The sequence below is a fragment of the Lissotriton vulgaris genome, chromosome 6 (assembly GCF_964263255.1).
Source record: "Lissotriton vulgaris chromosome 6, aLisVul1.2, whole genome shotgun sequence".
Classification (NCBI taxonomy): domain Eukaryota; kingdom Metazoa; phylum Chordata; class Amphibia; order Caudata; family Salamandridae; genus Lissotriton; species Lissotriton vulgaris.
In genome coordinates, this window is record NC_141694.1 from 14347572 (window position 1) to 14367715 (window position 20144).

At 46.4% G+C, this 20144-nt stretch overlaps 1 protein-coding gene across 1 annotated transcript in view; it reads left to right on the top strand.

Moving 5' to 3' along the window:
• The window catches only part of LOC147706703 (solute carrier family 22 member 7-like), a 225690-nt gene that overhangs the window by 139929 nt on the left and 65617 nt on the right, over positions 1 to 20144 (top strand). The window contains exon 3 of the mRNA XM_086925332.1: positions 18879 to 19033. Coding sequence (XP_086781458.1) covers positions 18879 to 19033 — 155 coding nt within the window. The remainder of the gene's footprint in view (positions 1 to 18878; positions 19034 to 20144) is intronic.

Here is a 20144-nt window from a genome sequence, read left to right on the forward strand (position 1 = left end):
ACATTCAGGTGTGACAGCCACTATTTCACTGCTATAGAAATATTATTGGTGGCAAGGCTTATACTAGCATGCTGGAAATTATGTCCTATGTTCTGATATCTGTTGACAGATTAAAAGCTCCACCATAGCTCTTCAACTCCAAACACACGTCTTAATTTCTGATAAGCCCTTTGGCTGTACTTACCTGGATCATTGTGGTCCACTGATTTCAGATACTTCATTCAAATGTATTTTTGTTGCTGTTGATTCTTGCTCTCGATTCCTTTGGGTTTGGCCTCAGCGCTTGGCTGATGCTGAAACTGTTATTTTAGACTTGCAAGTTTTTGTTGGTACTTATGCGTGCTGTGAATTCCATTCAGACCAGGGTCCTGCTTCACTTCCAATGCTTACCTTGATTTGATGACATCCCTGGGGTTATAGATGCATTATTCTTCTCCATATATGCCAGAGGGCAATACTGTCTTGGAAAGAATGAACTGTGACTCAAAGTAGTCGTTAATGGGTAGAGTATTAGGTACTCAGCGTAGTTTTTTTTAACCATCTCTATGGTGTTCAACGAGCTCTTAACCTTGCTAAAAGATCCCTGAGTGCACAGACCCTGTATAGAGTACTTTTTGTCATCAAGATTATGTTCCAGACCTTCATGGTCCAGACATTCGGGTGGCTGCCACAACCTTTGATGTAGATAACCATTGTGCTGTCTTACAGGACCTACAAATGTTCAGTGATGTACAATCAAGCAAGTACTTACCTGCGTCTCTCTCTCCAAGTGCAGAGGTGCAAACTTAAGTATCCGGTTTGCTTCCAAAAATTGGAAATCTGGTTCAAGAGAAGATGGTGATTATAAAAAGAGTTTGGTACATTGTACCATGCTGCGGTCACAGTCCTTGGCATTCAAGATACAAGAACTGCGATTTTGCCGCCTGTTAGACCTGGTACCATTGGCGTGAGTCTCCTTTCCATTTTTTTACTGATTGCCTTCTCAGTTTTTTATCTGGTTTCTGGTGTTAGATGCTTTGGGCACTGTGGGCTCGATTCACAGAAATAACTTAAGACAGACTTAAGACAGTCTTAAGACAAACTTAAGACAAACGTAAGACAAACTTAGGACAGACTTAAGGCAAAATCCTAACTTTACTACTACTAAATGCCTTTTGTGAGTACCAAAAGTAGTAAATTAGGATATTGTCTTTAGTTAGTTCTGTGAATCGGGCTCGGTGCCACTGCTATTCAGTGCCACAGTGCAAGTGCTCCCTATGTTAAATTGATGTATTGATTAGTGACTCCATGATTGGCTTATTTGATTTACTTGCCAGACTTTAGTATAGTGCACCAAGGGTGCCCAGGGCCTGTAAATCAAATGCTGCTGGTGGGCCTGCACCACTGATTATGCCACCCACAGAAACTGCATGTAAAGTGTAACTCAGACCTGCCATTGCAGAGCCTGTGTGCAGTTTGGGACTGCCATGTCGACTTGGCAAGCGCACACACTTGCCAGTCCCTAGGCCTTAACTTTTCTACATATCAGACACCCCTAAGGTAGGACCTAGGGCAGGGTGCATTGCATGTGAAAGGTAGGTCATACCCTGATGTGTGTGGCATGACCTGATAGTGAATTACAGCCTATATCGTTCTTCACTATTGCAAGGCTACCTGTCCCCATAGGCCAGAATGGGCAGAATGATTATAACAGCTTATAATCCTAACTGACCCGGGGAACGTGGTAGAAATGAGTTTAGTATGCCTGAACTCAGAATGAGAAAATACATCTTTTAATGAAGTTGGTTTTAACATTCGGTGTTTGAAAATAAATACCCCTTTTAGGAAGTAGGTATTTTCTTGCCTAACCATCCAGCCTGCCTCTGCAGGGTTGTGTATTGCATGTCTGGTTTGTAAATGACAGGGGCTGGGGAGGCTCCAGGAGACAGGGTGAGTCAGCACAGGGGTGAAAAGACCTAGCTGCATGTAGAGTGGTGGGAGGAGTAGCACCTGGGCCTGAATAGGGCTGTGCCTGCCTTCCACAATGCTGGTTCCACCTCCTGTGGTGTGTCTGCCCACACTGACAAAGGATGAAGTTGTACACTGGCAAAATGCACCCAGAACTGGTTTATACTAGGTACAGGACCCTCTGCCTTCAGAGAACAAAGGATGTACTGGTATAAATAGTGGGGCCCAGACCCCAGAACTTTACATCACTTCTGGAAAAACAAGACAAACCTTTGCCAAGCAGAAGAACCAAGGAAGCTGCAGGAGTTTGGGCTGCCCCTCTGCCTGTGTGCTGTTTCACCGGGTTGGCCTGCAGCGGTTTCTTTATTGCCAAGGAAAAGAGAAGGAACTTTGAAGGGACTTCCATCATCTTGCAGACTATCTCTCCAAGGACTTGAATTTGAGCTTGCCTCCTTCCTGAAGTCTCAGGGGTACAAGACTTCACCCCTTCTGCTTACCTGCTTCTGGAACTTGCTGTTCTAGTTGCTACAGAAGGAAATTGTATCACCAATGTTGGCGAGCGACGCCATGCTCTGCAACAAAGCTGTGAGCGCTGCTCCGATTTACAATGTAGACCTGACGCCGGCTGCAGCGCCGCATCAACTCCAAAGCCGACATCATCGTGGAGCCGATCCTCGACATGGGAGGTCAAGAATCCTCAACATTGTGACATCGTACAGAACAGTGGTTTCGCCACTATCGTGACGTCACCTCCTCTCCGGTAAGGAACAGACGCCTCACCTGCTTTGTGCAAGCATCGAGGACCAGACTCCTCGACTCCCCCGGAGCAAGGAACAGACGCCGCACAGCGCCAAAGACACCGCATCTCCCCGACACCATGAGTTGTCTTTGTTTTCCATTCCATTTCAACAAACTTTATTTTGGTCATAAAAGGCCATAAAAAGTAGAAGTTCATATACAATATAACACTGACACACAGAATTTGACAGTTCATGATTTAGATATTGCAATGCATCTCAGAAAAACATTTTGCTAAGTCCAAGGTCGGCTAATTTATGTTCCTTATAGGCTCTGACAAGTTGTAGTCGTGAAGCTGTTAGGGTCACTACCTCTGGGTTGGTCCGCAGGTTGGGCATCCTTATTCTGGCACGGGTTTCTTTGATGTGCTTGAATCAGGACAGTTTTCCAACTCCCGGTAAACACAAGACCCCCTTAAGTTCATTTCGGAAAAAAGCTCGTTCGGGAGTTGCCCACAGTATGCGCCAGAAAGTCAGTGGTCTGAGACCGAATTCTTCTGCAATTGGTTTGACTCCTAAATCCAGCTGCTAAGGAATAAGGGGAGTGCTAGGCGGTAAGCCTAGGAGCTTTTTCATAAATTGGTTTTCTGTCTTTGGCCAATCCGATAGAAGGGCGGTGGCCCCATAATTCAGCCCCATACATTGCAGCACTTCTCACTTGCACTTTATATATTTCAACTGCAGGACCTGGCGATTTGTATGACGAGTTCCTACAGGATTTGGTAATTCCCCCCTCCAGCTGCGCTAGCCTCAAACCTGCCTTGGCTAGTTGTGGGCCCCAATCCAATGTTTTGGACAATGTGATGCCAAGGTAATCAAAGACAGTCACCCACTCTAAGGAAATACCATTTAGGGACGGATTTGGGCCAGATGTTTTGGCTGGATTAAAAACCATAAATTTGGTCTTCGTGGTAATGATCGCTAGCCCTCGATTTTTATAGAATAGAGAAAAACTGTCTAGGATCATTTGGATGCCCATGGGAGATTTGGACAAGAACAGGGTGTCATCCGCAAACATCATTGCTGGCACCCTGCCTTGCTCCAACTTCGGGGCATCGTTGTCCGGCACCTTGTTTAATTGAGCCACCAAGGCATTGATGAAAAGACAAAACAAGGTGGGAGCCAGCAAACACCCCTATCTCACTCCTCTGTTCATTGGGAAGCGGGGGTCAGTTCTCAAGATTTCCCATGCCTGACTGGGGCAAAATTTCCTGAGTGTAAGCGCATGAACAGTGACAGCACTAGGGCGTGATACCCAGCTCCTCCAAAACCTCACACAATTTGGCTCGAGGGACCAGATTGAAAGACGATTTGAGGTCGACGAATATCAAATAGAGACATTCACCCTATATTGACACCATCTTCCAAAATAAAAGTTGGAGCCTGAAGAGTTCATCAATGGTGGAGGTATTCTTCCTAAAGCCAGCCTAATACGGGCTCAAGACTTCATGATTTTCCATCCAAGAATGTAGTCGTTCAAGGAGAATCCTAGTGAACAGTTTCTGAGTGACATCTATGAGGCTTATTGGCCTGTAGTTGGAGGGCAAGAGTGGTGAACCTTTCTTGAACACTGGGAAGATTTCGGCCCCTAGCCACGTGTCCGGAATCTTCATGCATAGCATTATGGCGTTAAATATTGTCCAGAGATAGGGTCCCCAGATGTTAGGTTCCTCCCTGAATAAGTCCCAGGGGATCTTATCTAGACCAGGGGCCTTACCTAAAGGGAGCTTCCTAATTGTGTTTCTGACTTCTATTAAGGTGATCCACAGAGGTTCTTCACTAAGGTTCCCTGGGATTGCCAAGACCGTTACACATTTGGGCTCTTTTCCAAGGTACTGTTCTTTGTGGATCTGTCTTGACTCCGGGCCCAACGCCGCGCACTTTGCGGTCGGCACCGCACTTTGGGATTTCTTTGACCTCGCTGTCGTGATAACTCCGGTTGTGGTTATCTGTTGCTAAAGACTGCGTTTAAGTGAATAACCTATTTTTAAGCTACTTCTACCATCTTGAAGTACTATTTCTGATTACAGTTTTGTGGATTTTTGTCGTTTGGGTCTTGTGTTAAGTCTATATAAAGAATGCTTATTTTATAAAACCTGTGTGGTGTCCATCTGTAGTGTTTTCACTGTTTTACTGTATGTGTTCATAAATGCTTTACCCACTGCTTCTGAGATAAGTCTGCCTGCTAGAGCCAAGCTACCAAGCGGTTGAGCCGGGGTTATCCAGGAGTGTTGATCGCATTCCCTGACTAGAAGCAAGGGTCCCTATTTGCTCAAAGGTACCTACCTCTGCCAACTAAAGACCCCCAGTTCTAACACCGCCCCTTCCTGGTTCTAAGAACAAACGCTTTGTCTCCATTGAGCATGCCAAACTGCACTATGTAGCCAATTCTACATAGTATGCCCTGATGTGTTTGTGCTTCTTTACCAGACTTTACTTTGCAGCTCGTGAGCACCACCCATGCTGATCCACCTTGGGGTGGGGGGGGCAGAGTACTCTGCCAACAACATGACTGAAAGGATAACTATTTCTACTATTGCATCTTCTACAGCGGATGTTATTTATACTGATTCACCATTGGTAAATCTCTCTGTGTTGGATTTTCCGAGTTCTACTACTGAATTACAGCCTCCAGTACTACATGGATCAAGATGATTTTTCTTCAGACAATTCTTATGTTTTGCATCCCCCTCCAACATGGATCTGTGTTTTTATTTCATGGTTAAAATGCACATATCTAGTCCCTCCTTCGATATATGTCTGGATGACACACTCCTTGGTATTTTTGTTCATGTGGATTTGATGTGTGACTGTTTTTTTCCAATTGATCAATTGCCTTACTACCTCCCGGATTTTTCTGCTATTGAACTGGTTGACAGGGTGCTGGCCTCTCATTCTTCTTCGCATAAACTGAAAAGAGACTTGTCCCTTGTCAACAATTCAGCTGTTCCAGTGACTGATGACATTGTTTGGTATAAAGTTCCTTTCGATATATTCGGTCCAATGGAAATCCTGCAGATACCATAGGTATTCAAGGTTTTAGTGGGTGATGTAATAGTACCTGGGTTACATTCAGATGGTTGGGATGTCGGGACTGTAAGGTCTATGCTTTCAGAATTTGAGTATTAAACTGTTTTTGAATCAGAAGACCTACATCTTCATTCTTCTAACTATGGTAATATGTTCTGTTATCCTCATTATGGATATCACTTCCTACACAGAGCTAGTATTCAACGTTCATATTTGAATTATATACAATGAGAACATTGTCCAACTCCTCCACAAGGGAGACCAAAAACACATAGAGACAGGTTAAATTATTTTGTAAGATATGACACATCAGACCCCATTATATTATTTAAAATTAGTACCTACCCAACCCAAAAAATTATATGTTTAAAAAGACCAGGCTAATATATACAGCTTTATTTGTTAACCAGTTAGCCCTTAAAGGCTATGGAAGTGGAAAAATGCAATTGCTTTGAAATGTATTTGGGGAACACAATCTTGGAAGGTTCAGGGAATGGAAACCTTATTTAGAGCCTGCTTAATTCCCATACAAATGATCTTCTGGAATGACAGTATCCAGCCGACTACATGTCTGGACTTGGCAAAAGTGAAAGAAATGGATGCCCCAGCAATTCCCTCTATTACCCGCTATGATAATTTGCATAGCTTGACAAATTACACTGAAGAACAGCTGAATAGTGTGGTGCAGAATGGTACATTTAATTCCATTTGTGGCCAGTAGACACTAATGGTTGCCATGCTCATTTTCTTAATTCCACACCTGGGTTCAGATCAAAAAGACTTGACCCCCGACACTGTCAATCAGCACATTCTGGTATTAATACCACCTATTCGGTGGGAAAGTTGTGTCAACAACGGTTGGAACATTCCAAACTGTCTGCAGTGAAACAACATCTTTATCTCCTGTCCGAAGACATGAATTTATCCGATTTTCTATTGGGTCCCCAATCTCCATATTAAAGATTTATCTAGGCTTCCTATACTGAAATTTGGAAATCATCCAGGATGGAAGCGGCTGCATGTTTAAGACAAAGTGACCGGGATAATTTGGATAAAGTGCTTGCTGTTGTTAATAATAGTATTAATAAGTTGTATTCTCATATTTACAATTCAATTAACATTGTATTGTCTGCTATTGATATTATGCAAAATGACGTGTCAACATTGTATCATGGGCAAAGTAAGCTTAGATCTATTATGCAGTTTAGCTGGACACTTCAAACTCTAAAAATGGGCGCGTACCATGGCGCTATTTGGATTGCAGTAACTTAATCATGCCCTTTAATTTAACACGCAAACAACTATTGATGGTGATGAAAGACGCAACTTACACAATGCTGCATTTAGAGAAATTGGAACAACTTCCATCCACTCTAGCAGAAACACCTTTAGCTGTGTGGTTGATACACAGTGTTATGTCTTTACCTTTTTAAACATTTCAGTTCACAGCTTGCATTAAACATTTTCCTATTGAAGGGGCAGCTTAAGTCATGAACTATGGTCACTTCCCTTTACATATTGTTGTAAAGGGGCCAGTATGGAGTTTTCCTTACTGGAGTAGAATGCAACTCTTCTGTCAGACATTCACTCATTTGTAAATACATTAAAACCCATGCCGCATTTAATACTTCAGCGCTGAATTTATCCTGTTATTTAACAGGAATTCCATTCCAAACAAATATTCCCCCTATTACGGTCCTTTCAAATAGGAGTTACTTAATGCTTAGCAATCAAGATTTCTGTGGAATGTGAGCTGGAGTACCCTATATTTTATCTGTTTCCCAGCTCATCACTTATTCAGCCATGTCTTTTTTCCCCCTACTCATGGGATCGTAGCTAGCTCTATACGATGCAACGATTTGGTGGTGATGCATGAACTCGTGCAGCCGTACAGCAGGCTTGCATCGGGATCGGTGCGGTGACCTCGGACTTCTGAGATCGTTGTACCCGATGCGTCGATTTCTCTAGCCATGGCAGGCGCTGCAACGGTGTCTTCAGCGATGCGTCGGAAAACAGGTGCAGATAAGACATGCTTTTTCGAGGTTGCGTCGATTTTCCAGCTACCAGCGACAAACAGTCTATAGAGGTCCTTAACAGCAGTAGGCACCTCTTTGCAGGTTAGAAGTCCCAGCAAGGGAATTCAGGGGAGCTGGTGGTGAAGTCTTTGCGTCCCTATGACTTTAGGTAGGAGGCAAGCTCAGTTTCAAGCCTTTGGAGATCTTTTCCTCAAGATGATGACAAAGCAAACAGCAACGTCTTTTTCTCCTCTCCTTGGCAGCAAGTAGCCACTGCAGGCAAACCCAAGACAGCAAACAGCACAGGGACAGTATTCCTCCTCATTTTCTCCAGCTCTTCTCCTTGGCAGAGGTTTTGTCTTGATTCCCAGAAGTGATCTAAAAGTCTGGGTTCTAGGCCCCTCTTTTTATTCACAAACATCCTTTGTTTTCTGAAGGCAGAGAGTATCTGTACCCAAACAAAACCAGTTCTGTCCTCACTGGTGCAGCTTTCGGCAGGAGGTGGAGACAGCCTTGTTGGAGGCAGACCAGGCCCATTCAGGTGAAAGGAAATCTCCCCCCCTACTGTAAATGCAGCCCAGGCTATTCAGCCCCGCCCTGACTCATCAGACTTCTGGAGCCACTGCCCCTCTCCAGCCCCTGTCATCCAAAAGCCAGGCATGCAATACACAAACCTAGCAGAGGTAAGCTGGTTGGCTAGGCAAGAAAATACCTACTTTCTAAAAGTGGTATTTTCAAAAACAAAATGTAAAAATCACCCTCACTAAAAGATGCATTTTAACATTCTGAGATCAGGCCTACACAACTTTATTTTTCTACATTGTTCCCGAGGACAGTTATGTTTATAAGATGTTATAAACAAACTCCCCATTCTGTCCTATGGGAAGAGGTAGCCTTGCAATAGTGAGAAACGAAATTGGCAGTAATTCACTATCAGGACATGCCACATACATCAGGGCATGTCCTACCTTTCACATACACTGCACCCTTCCCACAGGTGTAGCTTGGACCTACCTTAGGGTTGTCTGACATGTAAGGAAAGAAATGGGTAGGCCCTGGCAAGTGGGTACACTTGCTAAGTCGACATGGCAGTCCCAGACTGCGCACAGGCTCTGCTAGATTTTGCTTCAGTGGGTGGAAGAATCAGTGCTGCAGCACACTAGCAGCATTTGATTTAAAGGCCCTGGGCAGACACAGTGCACTATTCTAGGCTCTGACAAGTAAATCAAATATGCCAATCATGGAATCACTAATCCATAACAACAATGTACAAAGGGAGCACTTGCAATTTGGCACTGAACAGCAGTGGCAAAGTGCCCAAAGCATCTAGACCAGCAAAACGGAGTCCAACACACAGAAAAACCACAGAAGTCAAAGGCAAAAATACAGGGGAGACCCACGCCAGTGGTGCCAGGTCTAACACGCACTCTATTGTGTTTGGTGTCAAACATGTTGGAATCATAGCCAGGTATGATTCCACCCTTCAGAAGCAACCTTCGTGGGGCCCCTGGTAATACCCGGTACCAGGCTTCTAGCACCAGACAGCACAAAATGGTCACTGCTGAACAGAGACACATTTCTGCCCTCCTGCTGCTGAGCCAAACTCAAGCAGGGAAGGCAGAACAATAGGCATCCTTTCACGCGGAGGTGTGACGACCTCCCAGACAGGATTTCATGTAGTCTGCATAAGGGGCACATTTCGTGTCCTTGCGCATAGTCCAGTTTCAAATCAGTTCTGGGAGCCATTGGCTCCCGCTCTGGCGCAAAACTGGACAGAGGACATGGGAGTAACCTCCCCCCTGTCCAGACCCTCCCCTGGGAGGGTACCCTGAATTTTTCCAACCCTTTCCTGTGGGTACTTAAGGGCCTACCTGGCTGTAGGACCGTAGATACATCATGGACAAGATTCAGAACAGAAACCACTGCACTTCGACCGTCTGGGCACTCTGGACTTTGCTGGATTTCGTTTGGGCCTGAATTCATCTCCCTCTCAGCCTGCTGCATCGTCTGTGCCTGTGCATGGTACAGGATCCATGTAGGACCTGTGGAGGATAAAAGACACCTGAAGATATTATCCCTTGGAGTGAAGGAGTCACTCCCCTGCATTCACAGGCACGGCAAAACTGCTGATCAGTCTGCTGATCCTGAGCTCCTACAAACTACGAAGGGTTCAGCAACACAGGAGGTAGGTTCCTATATCCCTCGAGGCATGAGCTGTCCTCTCACCAAGTTTGAGGTCAGAATCCCTCGTGGGGGCTGCAGTACCTGAACCCCTGTGCACCGCATACTTTTTGCAAGTGCAAGGGCTTGTTGGCAATTCTGCAACAAGTGCATTGGGCTCCAAGTAGCCCTAATGTCTGGCAATTTGTCCTGCAAAGATATTCAACCACCTCACATCGAGTGCTCCGTGGCCTGTTGTTCTGTGAAGCTGCTTGAGGTCCTCTTGGGATTCCTGTGCCTCCTGCCTGTGGGTCCAATTTTGCCTGCCAAGGGTCAACTTTGCTTTTCTTGGGATCCCCTGATTGCTCTGGGACTGCCCAGACTCCCCTGTGTGTGGTGAGTCTCTAGGACCTTGCTGGTCCGAACCGTACACTTCCTTGACCTTCTGCGTGGGTTGCAGTTGCCAAGGCTTCTTGGTGCTCCCACCAGACACCAACCCCTCCGCACTTGACTTCCTTCATGGGACAGCTCGTGCAAAGCTCCTGGACATCCTCAGCATTGCCTGGTCTCCGAGGAGTCAAGGACCTCATCCAGTGGCGTAATGAAAGTTGAGGGGGCCCCCCTGCAAAGTACATGAGTAGCTCCGGATTTAATCCAGAGGTCTCAGGCCTGAGTACTGTGCTGAGGGGGTGCCCTGCAGCTCAGTAGACCCCGCACCGTGGGGGCCTGTGTTACGCATCTAGCCCCATCACCTCTCCATTCCTGCCCCGTCACAGCTCCTGCCCCGTCACTGCACCTGCCCCTTCACTCTCAGTGAACAAAATTGGCAAATTAACAAGGCCGCAAGTTCCCCACAGTAATCTATTTAGGGAAAGTTCCTCTGTAATCACCAACTACGACCTACTGGCTCCAAGTGAGTCACTCGCCTCCAAGGCACTCACTCATACGATATGCTAAAGGCAGACAGCGCATTGTCATTCGAAAGGGGATAATCAGCCTCAGTCAGAATGACAGTGGACCTGTCTACAGTCTGTGCGAGCTCAGTGAGGGGCTGCTGCAACCTCTGGAGGTCAGCAGAGAAGTGCGACCTGGAGAACTTTTAATCTCCGGGCACTTCTCAGGGGAATTGCACAGCTCGCTGTAATTGATTTCCAAAATTACAGACAAAAAGCGTCCCTAAAAGGAATGATTACAGACAATGGACATGACACCAAAATGACGGACGGTCCGTGAAATTTACGGAGGGTTGGTCACTCTAACTGACAGTTAACAAACTTTTCAAATAGCTCACTTTGGAATGTTAATAAAGAAATAGATCTCAAAGTAGAGAGGATAGTCCTATCCACAGATTTTTTTTAATAAAAGCATGTTTCCATCTTGGCAGAAGTTCAGCAGAGGCCAGAGACTTATTACAAATTTCCGAGAGTTTCGGGATCACAAGACCTATAGCAAAATGTAAAAACCAGGGGGGATATTCACAAGGAAGTGGCGGAGAGAGGCATTAGCCTTCTTGGCTTAACGTCTCTCTCCGCCACTTCGGAAACACAATGCTGCACCATATTCACAAGGATATGGTGCAGCGTTGCATTTCCCCCTGTGATGGCGCTAAGTTTCACAACAGGGAGGTTTGTTAATGTGCAGGAAGGTGTCCCTTCCTGCACATAAACAAACCTAAAATGCCAGTGTGTAACTTACCTGTGTGCTGCTTCATGCAGCACACACTTAAGTTACAAAACGGCTTGTTTAAAAAAGGTTTGTTTATGTACAGGAAGGGACACCTTCCTGTACATAAACAAACCATGACATTTTGCTTTTTCCATGTGTGCTGCACAAGGCAGCACTCATGGAATAAGCAAAAACGAGGAGAAATAAAGCATTTCTCCTCGTTTCGCCAACTTAAGACCAGGGTTTTCCTGGTCTTAATTTTGGTGCTACCTCCTATTTACGCTGCCCTTGTGAATAGGGGGCAGCGTCAAAATCAATGGGTGTTGCGGTGGGACACCCACAACACCCACTGCCCACCCCTTTCACGCTAAGCACAGCGTGAAAGGACGGCCTTATTTACAAGACAGCTGTATTGTGAATAAGGCGAGGCCCCTATCGCCACCACCTCACTGAAAGTGACGTTGTGGTGGTGATAGGGGCTTGTGAATATGCCCCCAGGGGTGTAAGGGTAGGAAGGCGAGCCTGATTTAACAGTATTCATTGGGGATCTCAATGTGTCTATTTATAGGAGGATATTCCTCAAATATAATCTAGGCATATATGAAGCAACTTGACCCCTTGAGCTTCCACAAACCGTTGCAGTCGAATCGAAACTAGACCACATTTTTAGGATTTTATCCTTAAAAATATTGTCAAATCATTACATAAGTCCTGAGAATGATTGACTGTGTTGGAGCTTCACTAATATGCATATTGGAGAGTGTGTTTCTGTATTTGTGTAGCACCGTCATTTAAGAGTACATTTGGATGGATGAAAACAGAGTAAGAGATCAAGGAAAGAATTGGTAAACTAGACCCAAAAAATACATATATTACAAAAGGGCCTTCAGCAATAAGTGTCCATATTATCTTGAGTTTTCATTATCTTTTTAAGCCTTTCCCTCCCCCAGCTCTTTAGAAACGGATGGCTCAGCTAACTTACACTGGAAGCAACCCACGGATATGTATCATGTATCCACGACCCATAATACCACACTTTTCTTTCCCTCTGCAAATCGACATGGTGGATTAACTTTCATTTAGTTACAGTGCAGTGTGTGCATAAAAAAGAGGCAAGACTGAACAACCAGCACTTTGAAAGACACGTGTGCAGACGCACCACAAACTTAGCTGCCAAGGTTTCAGACTGCTTATGTGTGACATTTTCATAATTCCAGTGTAATTATGAGTGACATTCAGTGAATATGAGTGAGACTTTCTCGCGAGGATAATTAAGGAATGAAGACAAGGGAAACATTTAAATAACAGAAACTCCAAGATCCTAAAAAGGCTTGCAAAGCACCTAATCGTACCGCAGACAGCGACTCACTGCAATGCAGAGCTCTCAGGTGTACTAACTTTACTTATGAAGCTGAACACAATTGTGTGCAGATTGAAGACAGTGCAATTGCTGCAAAGTAGAGCCCTCAGCCATAGCTGCCAAGCTTTCTGCTGCCTCATAAGCGACATTTAAATGTTTTCAGTGTCCTCATGAGTAACATTCCAATGCCATAAGACACACTATGAGCGAGACTTCATTGCAAGAACAAATGCATTTTTCACCCGCATTGAGATACATTATAGAAATTACTCTTTTTTGTGCAATATAATGGTCTAGAAACGCCTATAACAGAGATCAACATCTTTCATTTGCTCATTTAAGGGCAATACCTTAAATCCTTCTTCCAATAAGATAAGCCTGTATTTTTGATAGAGTTTGTTCTGAAGCAAAAACAGAATGGTGCTGTTTAGAGACCGCCTGAGTGTGTGTCCCCTGCCCTTTGAAAATGTTGAAATAATGTATGCAGTATGGTGACAAAACGAGATGGGTGCAATGTACAGCAGGCAAGAGAAAAACAGTGCTGTTCTATTACAGGCCAGCACAATCACTAAATATGTGCTAATCTGCCCATTAGTTCTGTCCTAGCATCGCACGTTAATGGTTAAAATTTAGGTAACAGGGTAAAGGAGCAGTGCTTTACAGAGTGGAACTTCAGTTAATTAAAATAAATGCCATCTTGAAAGATCCCCTTTTGTACTGCTCACTTTGCCACTGGATTCAAGCAAGCCGGGCTGAAGACGGCTGGAATGCCAGAAACCGGTCCTCGAAAGCTTGTTTCCGGTCCAGGGAAGGCATGGCTTGGCAGTTCGTGCTGCACTGTTCCCATGAGGCACATGGTCAGACTGATTTGCATATGGCTATGTCTGAACTGGGGTGGCAGAGTGGGCTAAAGAACGGTGATGGATTAAACCCAGATCTTTTGACTGGGTGTGAGTGTTTGATTGGTTCAGATGCTCCGTCCATTACCACCCCCCTTTTGTACCGCTTTGGCCACCATAAGTGTGGCAGGGTATGCTCAGACGTGAGTCCCTTGCTCACTTTGCCACTGAATTCAAGCAAGCCGGGTTGAAGACGGCTGTAATGCCAGAAACCGGTCCTCTGAAGCTTGTTTCCGGTCCAGGGAAGGCATGGCTTGGCAGTTCGGGCTGGACTGTTCCCATGAGGCACATGGTCAGACTGATTTGCATATGGCTATGTCTGAACTGGGGTGGCAGAGTGGGCTAAAGAACGGTGATGGATTCAACCCAGATCTTTTGACTGGGTGTGAGTGTTTGATTGGTTCAGATGCTCCGTCCATTACCACCCCCCTTTTGTACCGCTTTTGGCCGCCATAAGTGTGGCAGGGTATGCTCAGACGTGAGTCCCTTGCTTACTTTGCCACTGGATTCAAGCAAGCTGGGCTGAAGACGGCTGTAATGCCAGAAACCGGTCCTCGGAAGCTTGTTTCCGGTCCAGGGAAGGCATGGCTTGGCAGTTCCGGCTGGACTGTTCCCATGAGGCACAGGGTCAGACTGATTTGCATATGGCAATGTCTGAACTGGGGTGGCAGAGTGGGCTAAAGAACTGTGATGGATTCAACCCAGATCTTTTGACTGGGTCTGAGTGTTTGATTGGTTCAGATGCTCCGTCTTTTACCACCCCCCTTTTGTACCGCTTTTGGCCGCCATAAGTGTGGCAGGGTATGCTCAGCCGTGAGTCCCTTGCTCACTTTGCCACTGGATTCAAGCAAGCTGGGCTGAGGACGGCTGGAATGCCAGAAACCGGTCCTCGGAAGCTTGTTTCCGGTCCAGGGAAGGCATGGCTTGGCAGTTCGGGCTGGACTGTTCCCATGAGGCACAGGGTCAGACTGATTTGCATATGGCCATGTCTGAACTGGGGTGGCAGAGTGGGCTAAAGAACGGTGATGGATTCAACCCAGATCTTTTGACTGGGTGTGAGTGTTTGATTGGTTCAGATGCTCCGTCTTTTACCACCCCCCTTTTGTACCGCTTTTGGCCGCAATAAGTGTGGCAGGGTATCCTCAGCCGTGAGTCCCTTGCTCACTTTGCCACTGGATTCAAGCAAGCTGGGCTGAAGACGGCTGGATTGCCAGAAACCGGTCCTCGGAAGCTTGTTTCCGGTCCAGGGAAGGCATAGCTTGGCAGTACGGGCTGGACTGTTCCCATGAGGCACAGGGTCAGACTGATTTGCATATAGCCATGTCTGAACTGGGGTGGCAGAGTGGGCTAAAGAACGGTGATGGATTCAACCCAGATATTTTGACTGGGTGTGAGTGTTTGATTGGTTCAGATGCTCCGTCCATTACCACCCCCCTTTTGTACCGCTTTTGGCCGCCATAAGTGTGGCAGGGTATGCTCAGACGTGAGTCCCTTGCTCACTTTGCCACTGGATTCAAGCAAGTTGGGCTGAAGACGGCTGTAATGCCAGAAACCGGTCCTCGGAAGCTTGTTTCCGGTCCAGGGAAGGCATGGCTTGGCAGTTCGGGCTGGACTGTTCCCATGAGGCACAGGGTCAGACTGATTTGCATATAGCCATGTCTGAACTGGGGTGGCAGAGTGGGCTAAAGAACGGTGGTGGATTCAACCCACATCTTTTAACTGGGTGTGAGTGTTTGATTGGTTCAGATGCTCCGTCTTTTACCACCCCCCTTTTGTACCGCTTTTCGCCGCCATAAGTGTGGCAGGGTATGCTCAGCCATGAGTCCCTTGCTCACTTTGCCACTGGATTCAAGCAAGCTGGGCTGAAGACGGCTGGAATGCCAGAAACCGGTCCTCGGAAGCTTGTTTCCGGTCCAGGGAAGGCATGGCTTGGCAGTTCGGGCTGGACTGTTCCCATGAGGCACAGGGTCAGACTGATTTGCATATGGCCATGTCTGAACTGGGGTGGTAGAGTGGGCTAAAGAACGGTGATGGATTCAACCCAGATCTTTTGACTGGGTGTGAGTGTTTGATTGGTTCAGATGCTCCGTCTATTACCACCCCCCTTTTGTACCGCTTTTGGCCGCCATAAGTGTGGCAGGGTATGCTCAGCCGTGAGTCCCTTGCTCACTTTGCCACTGGATTCAAGGCAAGCTGGGCTGAAGACGGCTGGATTGCCAGAAACCGGTCCTTGGAAGCTTGTTTCCGGTCCAGGGAAGGCATGGCTTGGCAGTTCGGGCTGGACTGTTCCCATGAGGCACAGGGTCAGACTGATTTGCATATAGCCATGTCTGAACTGGGGTGGCAGAGTGGGCTAAAGAACGGTGATGGATTCAACCCAGATCTTTTGACTGGGTGTGAGTGTTTCATTGGTTCAGATGCTCCGTCCATTACCACCCCCCTTTTGTACCGCTTTTGGCCGCCATAAGTGTGGCAGGGTATGCTCAGACGTGAGTCCCTTGCTCACTTTGCCACTGGATTCAAGCAAGCCGGGCTGAAGACGGCTGTAATGCCAGAAACCGGTCCTCGGAAGCTTGTTTCCGGTCCAGGGAAGGCATGGCTTGGCAGTTCGGGCTTGACTGTTCCCATGAGGCACAGGGTCAGACTGATTTGCATATAGCCATGTCTGAACTGGGGTTGCAGAGTGGGCTAAAGAACGGTGGTGGATTCAACCCAGATCTTTTAACTGGGTGTGAGTGTTTGATTGGTTCAGATGCTCCGTCCATTACCACCCCCCTTTTGCACCGCTTTTGGCCGCCATAAGTGTGGCAGGGTTTGCTCAGACGTGAGTCCCTTGCTCACTTTGCCACTGGATTCAAGCAAGCCGGGCTGAAGACGGCTGTAATGCCAGAAACCGGTCCTCGGAAGCTTGTTTCCAGTCCAGGGAAGGCATGGCTTGGCAGTTCGGGCTGGACTGTTCCCATGAGGCACAGGGTCAGACTGATTTGCATATAGCAATGTCTGAACTGGGGTGGCAGAGTGGGCTAAAGAACGGTGATGGATTCAACCCAGATCTTTTGACTGGATGTGAGTGTTTGATTGGTTCAGATGCTCCATCCATTACCAACCCCCTTTTGTACCGATTTTGCCCTAGTTATGGGACATGGATCAGAGGATGCAACAGAGGGAGGTGGGAGGAGGGAGAGATAGCTGGCTTGGTTTTCAAGAGTTTTGATGGTAACCCCTCAAGCTATGTTTATTATCAGAGTTTATTCCTCCTGTGTTGCATGTTGGATGCTTCATCATGGTCACCCTAATGTATTACACATTGCATATCTTTTACTATGTTCTTCGATCACACTACATTACTATATGTATCAATTTATTCTTTAAAAGTTCTGATAATTGTATGCAGCCAGCAGGGGTGTAACAAAGAACCCCGAGGTGCGGGCCCCTATACCGTTCACTTCAAAGGGGGACCCCTGAGGGTTTGTTACATCACTGGTACCTGGTAGTGGTCTTAAAGCAGCAATGTCATCAATAGACTCTCAGGAAACTCTGGGCACCTTGTGAAAAATTATGACCCACCAAAAAAGTATTCTTGTTAGGATGAAATCTACTCTATACACAGCATCACCGTCCTCACCCACGAATAGGTCTCTTTACAATGCATGCGAATACATCGCATGACATTACAACAAGGTCGTTACAATGACCGCGTTGTTACCACGCGATCCAGTGCACCACAAGTCGTTATAACAACTTGCTGTAGGGGGCGCGGTGGACTAAGGAGTAGTATTATTTACTATTCCTACTCTAGTTTGCACAACAGCAGGGAAGGTGTTGGATTGTAAATCCAACACCAGCACGTCCCCTACAGAAAGTCCTTGTAACGACCGTGTTGTAAAGGTACCGCATTGTAAATGCTGCTGCCCACACAAACCCTAACAGAATAATCACCACAAATTTGCGAGAAATATAGGAATAAACAGAAAGCTAGAGAAATTCTGTTAAATACAAAAGCTGCAGTAGTTCCAATAATGCAGGTGTGCCTGTCACTGCTAGCGCAGCCTGATGCACTCTATCCATAATAAACACAGGTGTGCCTGTCACCGACACTGCAGGTAAAGAGGTGACTGGAGTCTTATAACGTGTTGTCGAGTGGTGGAAATGGGAGGCTTCCCAACTCTCGGAAATGGCTGCCAATAACATCATAGGGTATGGTGTTTCTACAGGTGGTTGGGGATATCTTTCCTCCTAACCCTTAAAGACATCTGTAAAACGTTCCACACTTTGAATTAGCACAAATGTTTGACATGCCATGAACCCAAGAAAGTAAGAAGGTAAATTTGTGAGTAAGGGTGGCTGGGGCATGGTCATTGAATGCGGACCGTGGTCCATCACAGTAAACCTTCATTCTTACCCTTGTCCCGGTCCAGCATGACCAGTTGCCTGCAGTTCTAGCTAAGTCCAAACTTAAAAAAAATAAAAACTCCTGTTCTACTTATGGGATTTTTGTCGTTTTCATGTCATTTTATACATTGAAATTTACTCTATTTTTCTAAATTGGTGTGAGATTTTTCTTGTGTTGTGTTTTCACTAAATTACAGTTTTTGTACTGCATAGATACTTTACACATTGCCGCTACCTTAACCTTGACTGTTCTGTAGCTACTGGGGGATGGGGGGGTTGTGAACATGTTTCATAACTCACCCTGACAAGGTTTGTCATTATTAGTTGAGCTGTCTTCCTATCCTCTTCAACTAATTCTCCAATTTCTTATAAATAACATTGAGCTGGGTAAAAGAGAACATCTTGTGTTCAGTGCAACACATGTAAAGAAGTGTTTTAATGCTCTGAATTGTGCCATTATCCATGTCTGTAGCCAGGAAGTAAGTTGCATTCACTGTACAATATGGAGTCCTGGGCAGGGCCTTGACCCATATGCTCTGTTATGAGAAAGGCTCTGGTATGACCCCCTCAGACTGTCCTGAGTGACCATGCTTTGATGTGTTTCCCCCCCTAGGTACGGCCGCCGATCGATGCTCCTGGTCTGCTATGTGCTCACACTGGTGTTCGGGACGGCCGCCGCTGCCTCCATCAATTACCCCATGCTTGCCGTCTTCAGGTCCCTTTCAGGGGTGTCACTTTCTGGATTTTCCATCATCACTTTGGCTATGAGTAAGTGGAGGAGTGGCCGAGAGAAGGATGATGACTGTAAAAAAGGTCACTTTCAGATCCTCCAGTTTTTTTGTCATCGCTCTAAAAAAGTACAAATATTGCAAATGGTTATCACCCAGTGCCGGCGCTAGGCATGGGCAGTGTGGGCAGCTGACCAGGGCCCCGTGCTCAGCTGAAAAACATGGGGGCCACTTCCATGTGAAAGGACACATGTTGACAGTCAGCCCACCTGCTCCTCCTGGGCCCTTCCCCATCACATTAGTGATGTAGGGCCTCATATACAAAATATTGGTGTAGGGCAGCGCCGCAAGTCCTTTGCTGTGGTTCACTACACCAATTCAAAAGGGCTTTGCACCATATTTACAAGATACACTGCATTCCTGTCCTTTCAGCCGGCACACAATTTGCAGCCGTGTGCACGCCTCATGCAAATGAGAGCCGTTATTTTTAAGTGAGGTGTCTTGATCTCTTTGGTCAGGGTGTGCTGGAGTAGGGGGTGGGGTAAGCTGGGGTGGCGGACGTGACAGCAGCAAGGCCTGCAATTATGTTGGCTCACAGTGTCAGGGGCGGAGCATCGCCTCTCGTAAATACCGATTGTGAATCCTTGTCTGCCCTTTCTACAATACGTTTCCAGGCAACAGAAGACCCCTTTGTTTCCAGGACCACCCGGACACAGATAAGGGGAGGTGGATAAAGGGAGGGTGGAGGAGCCGGGTCAAACTGGCATGGTAGGGCAGTGTTTTCCAAAATGCCTCACAACTGCTACGATGCCCAAGAAAGGAGCCTACCTCTTGGCCTTGCAGCACTATACTATGGACTGGGAATCAGGGTCAAGTCCTGGCAATGCTCAACATCCTGCGATTCTTGGCAAATCACTTAAATCTCCATATCTAAAAATCATCTGACCTTTTGCGATTGTACCTGGTGCCCGTGTAAAGCGCTCTAAAGACCAGGGGCTGAGTATCTGCTATATAAAAAAGAAAACCTGCAATGCTCACACCCTGACACTGTAGCTTGCAGAGTCCATTTGGAGTGGCGGCTGGGAAACTTGTGGTGCAGGCATTGCAGAGGGGTTCCCATAGGTGCTTGAAGTAGAAATGTTGGGTTACTG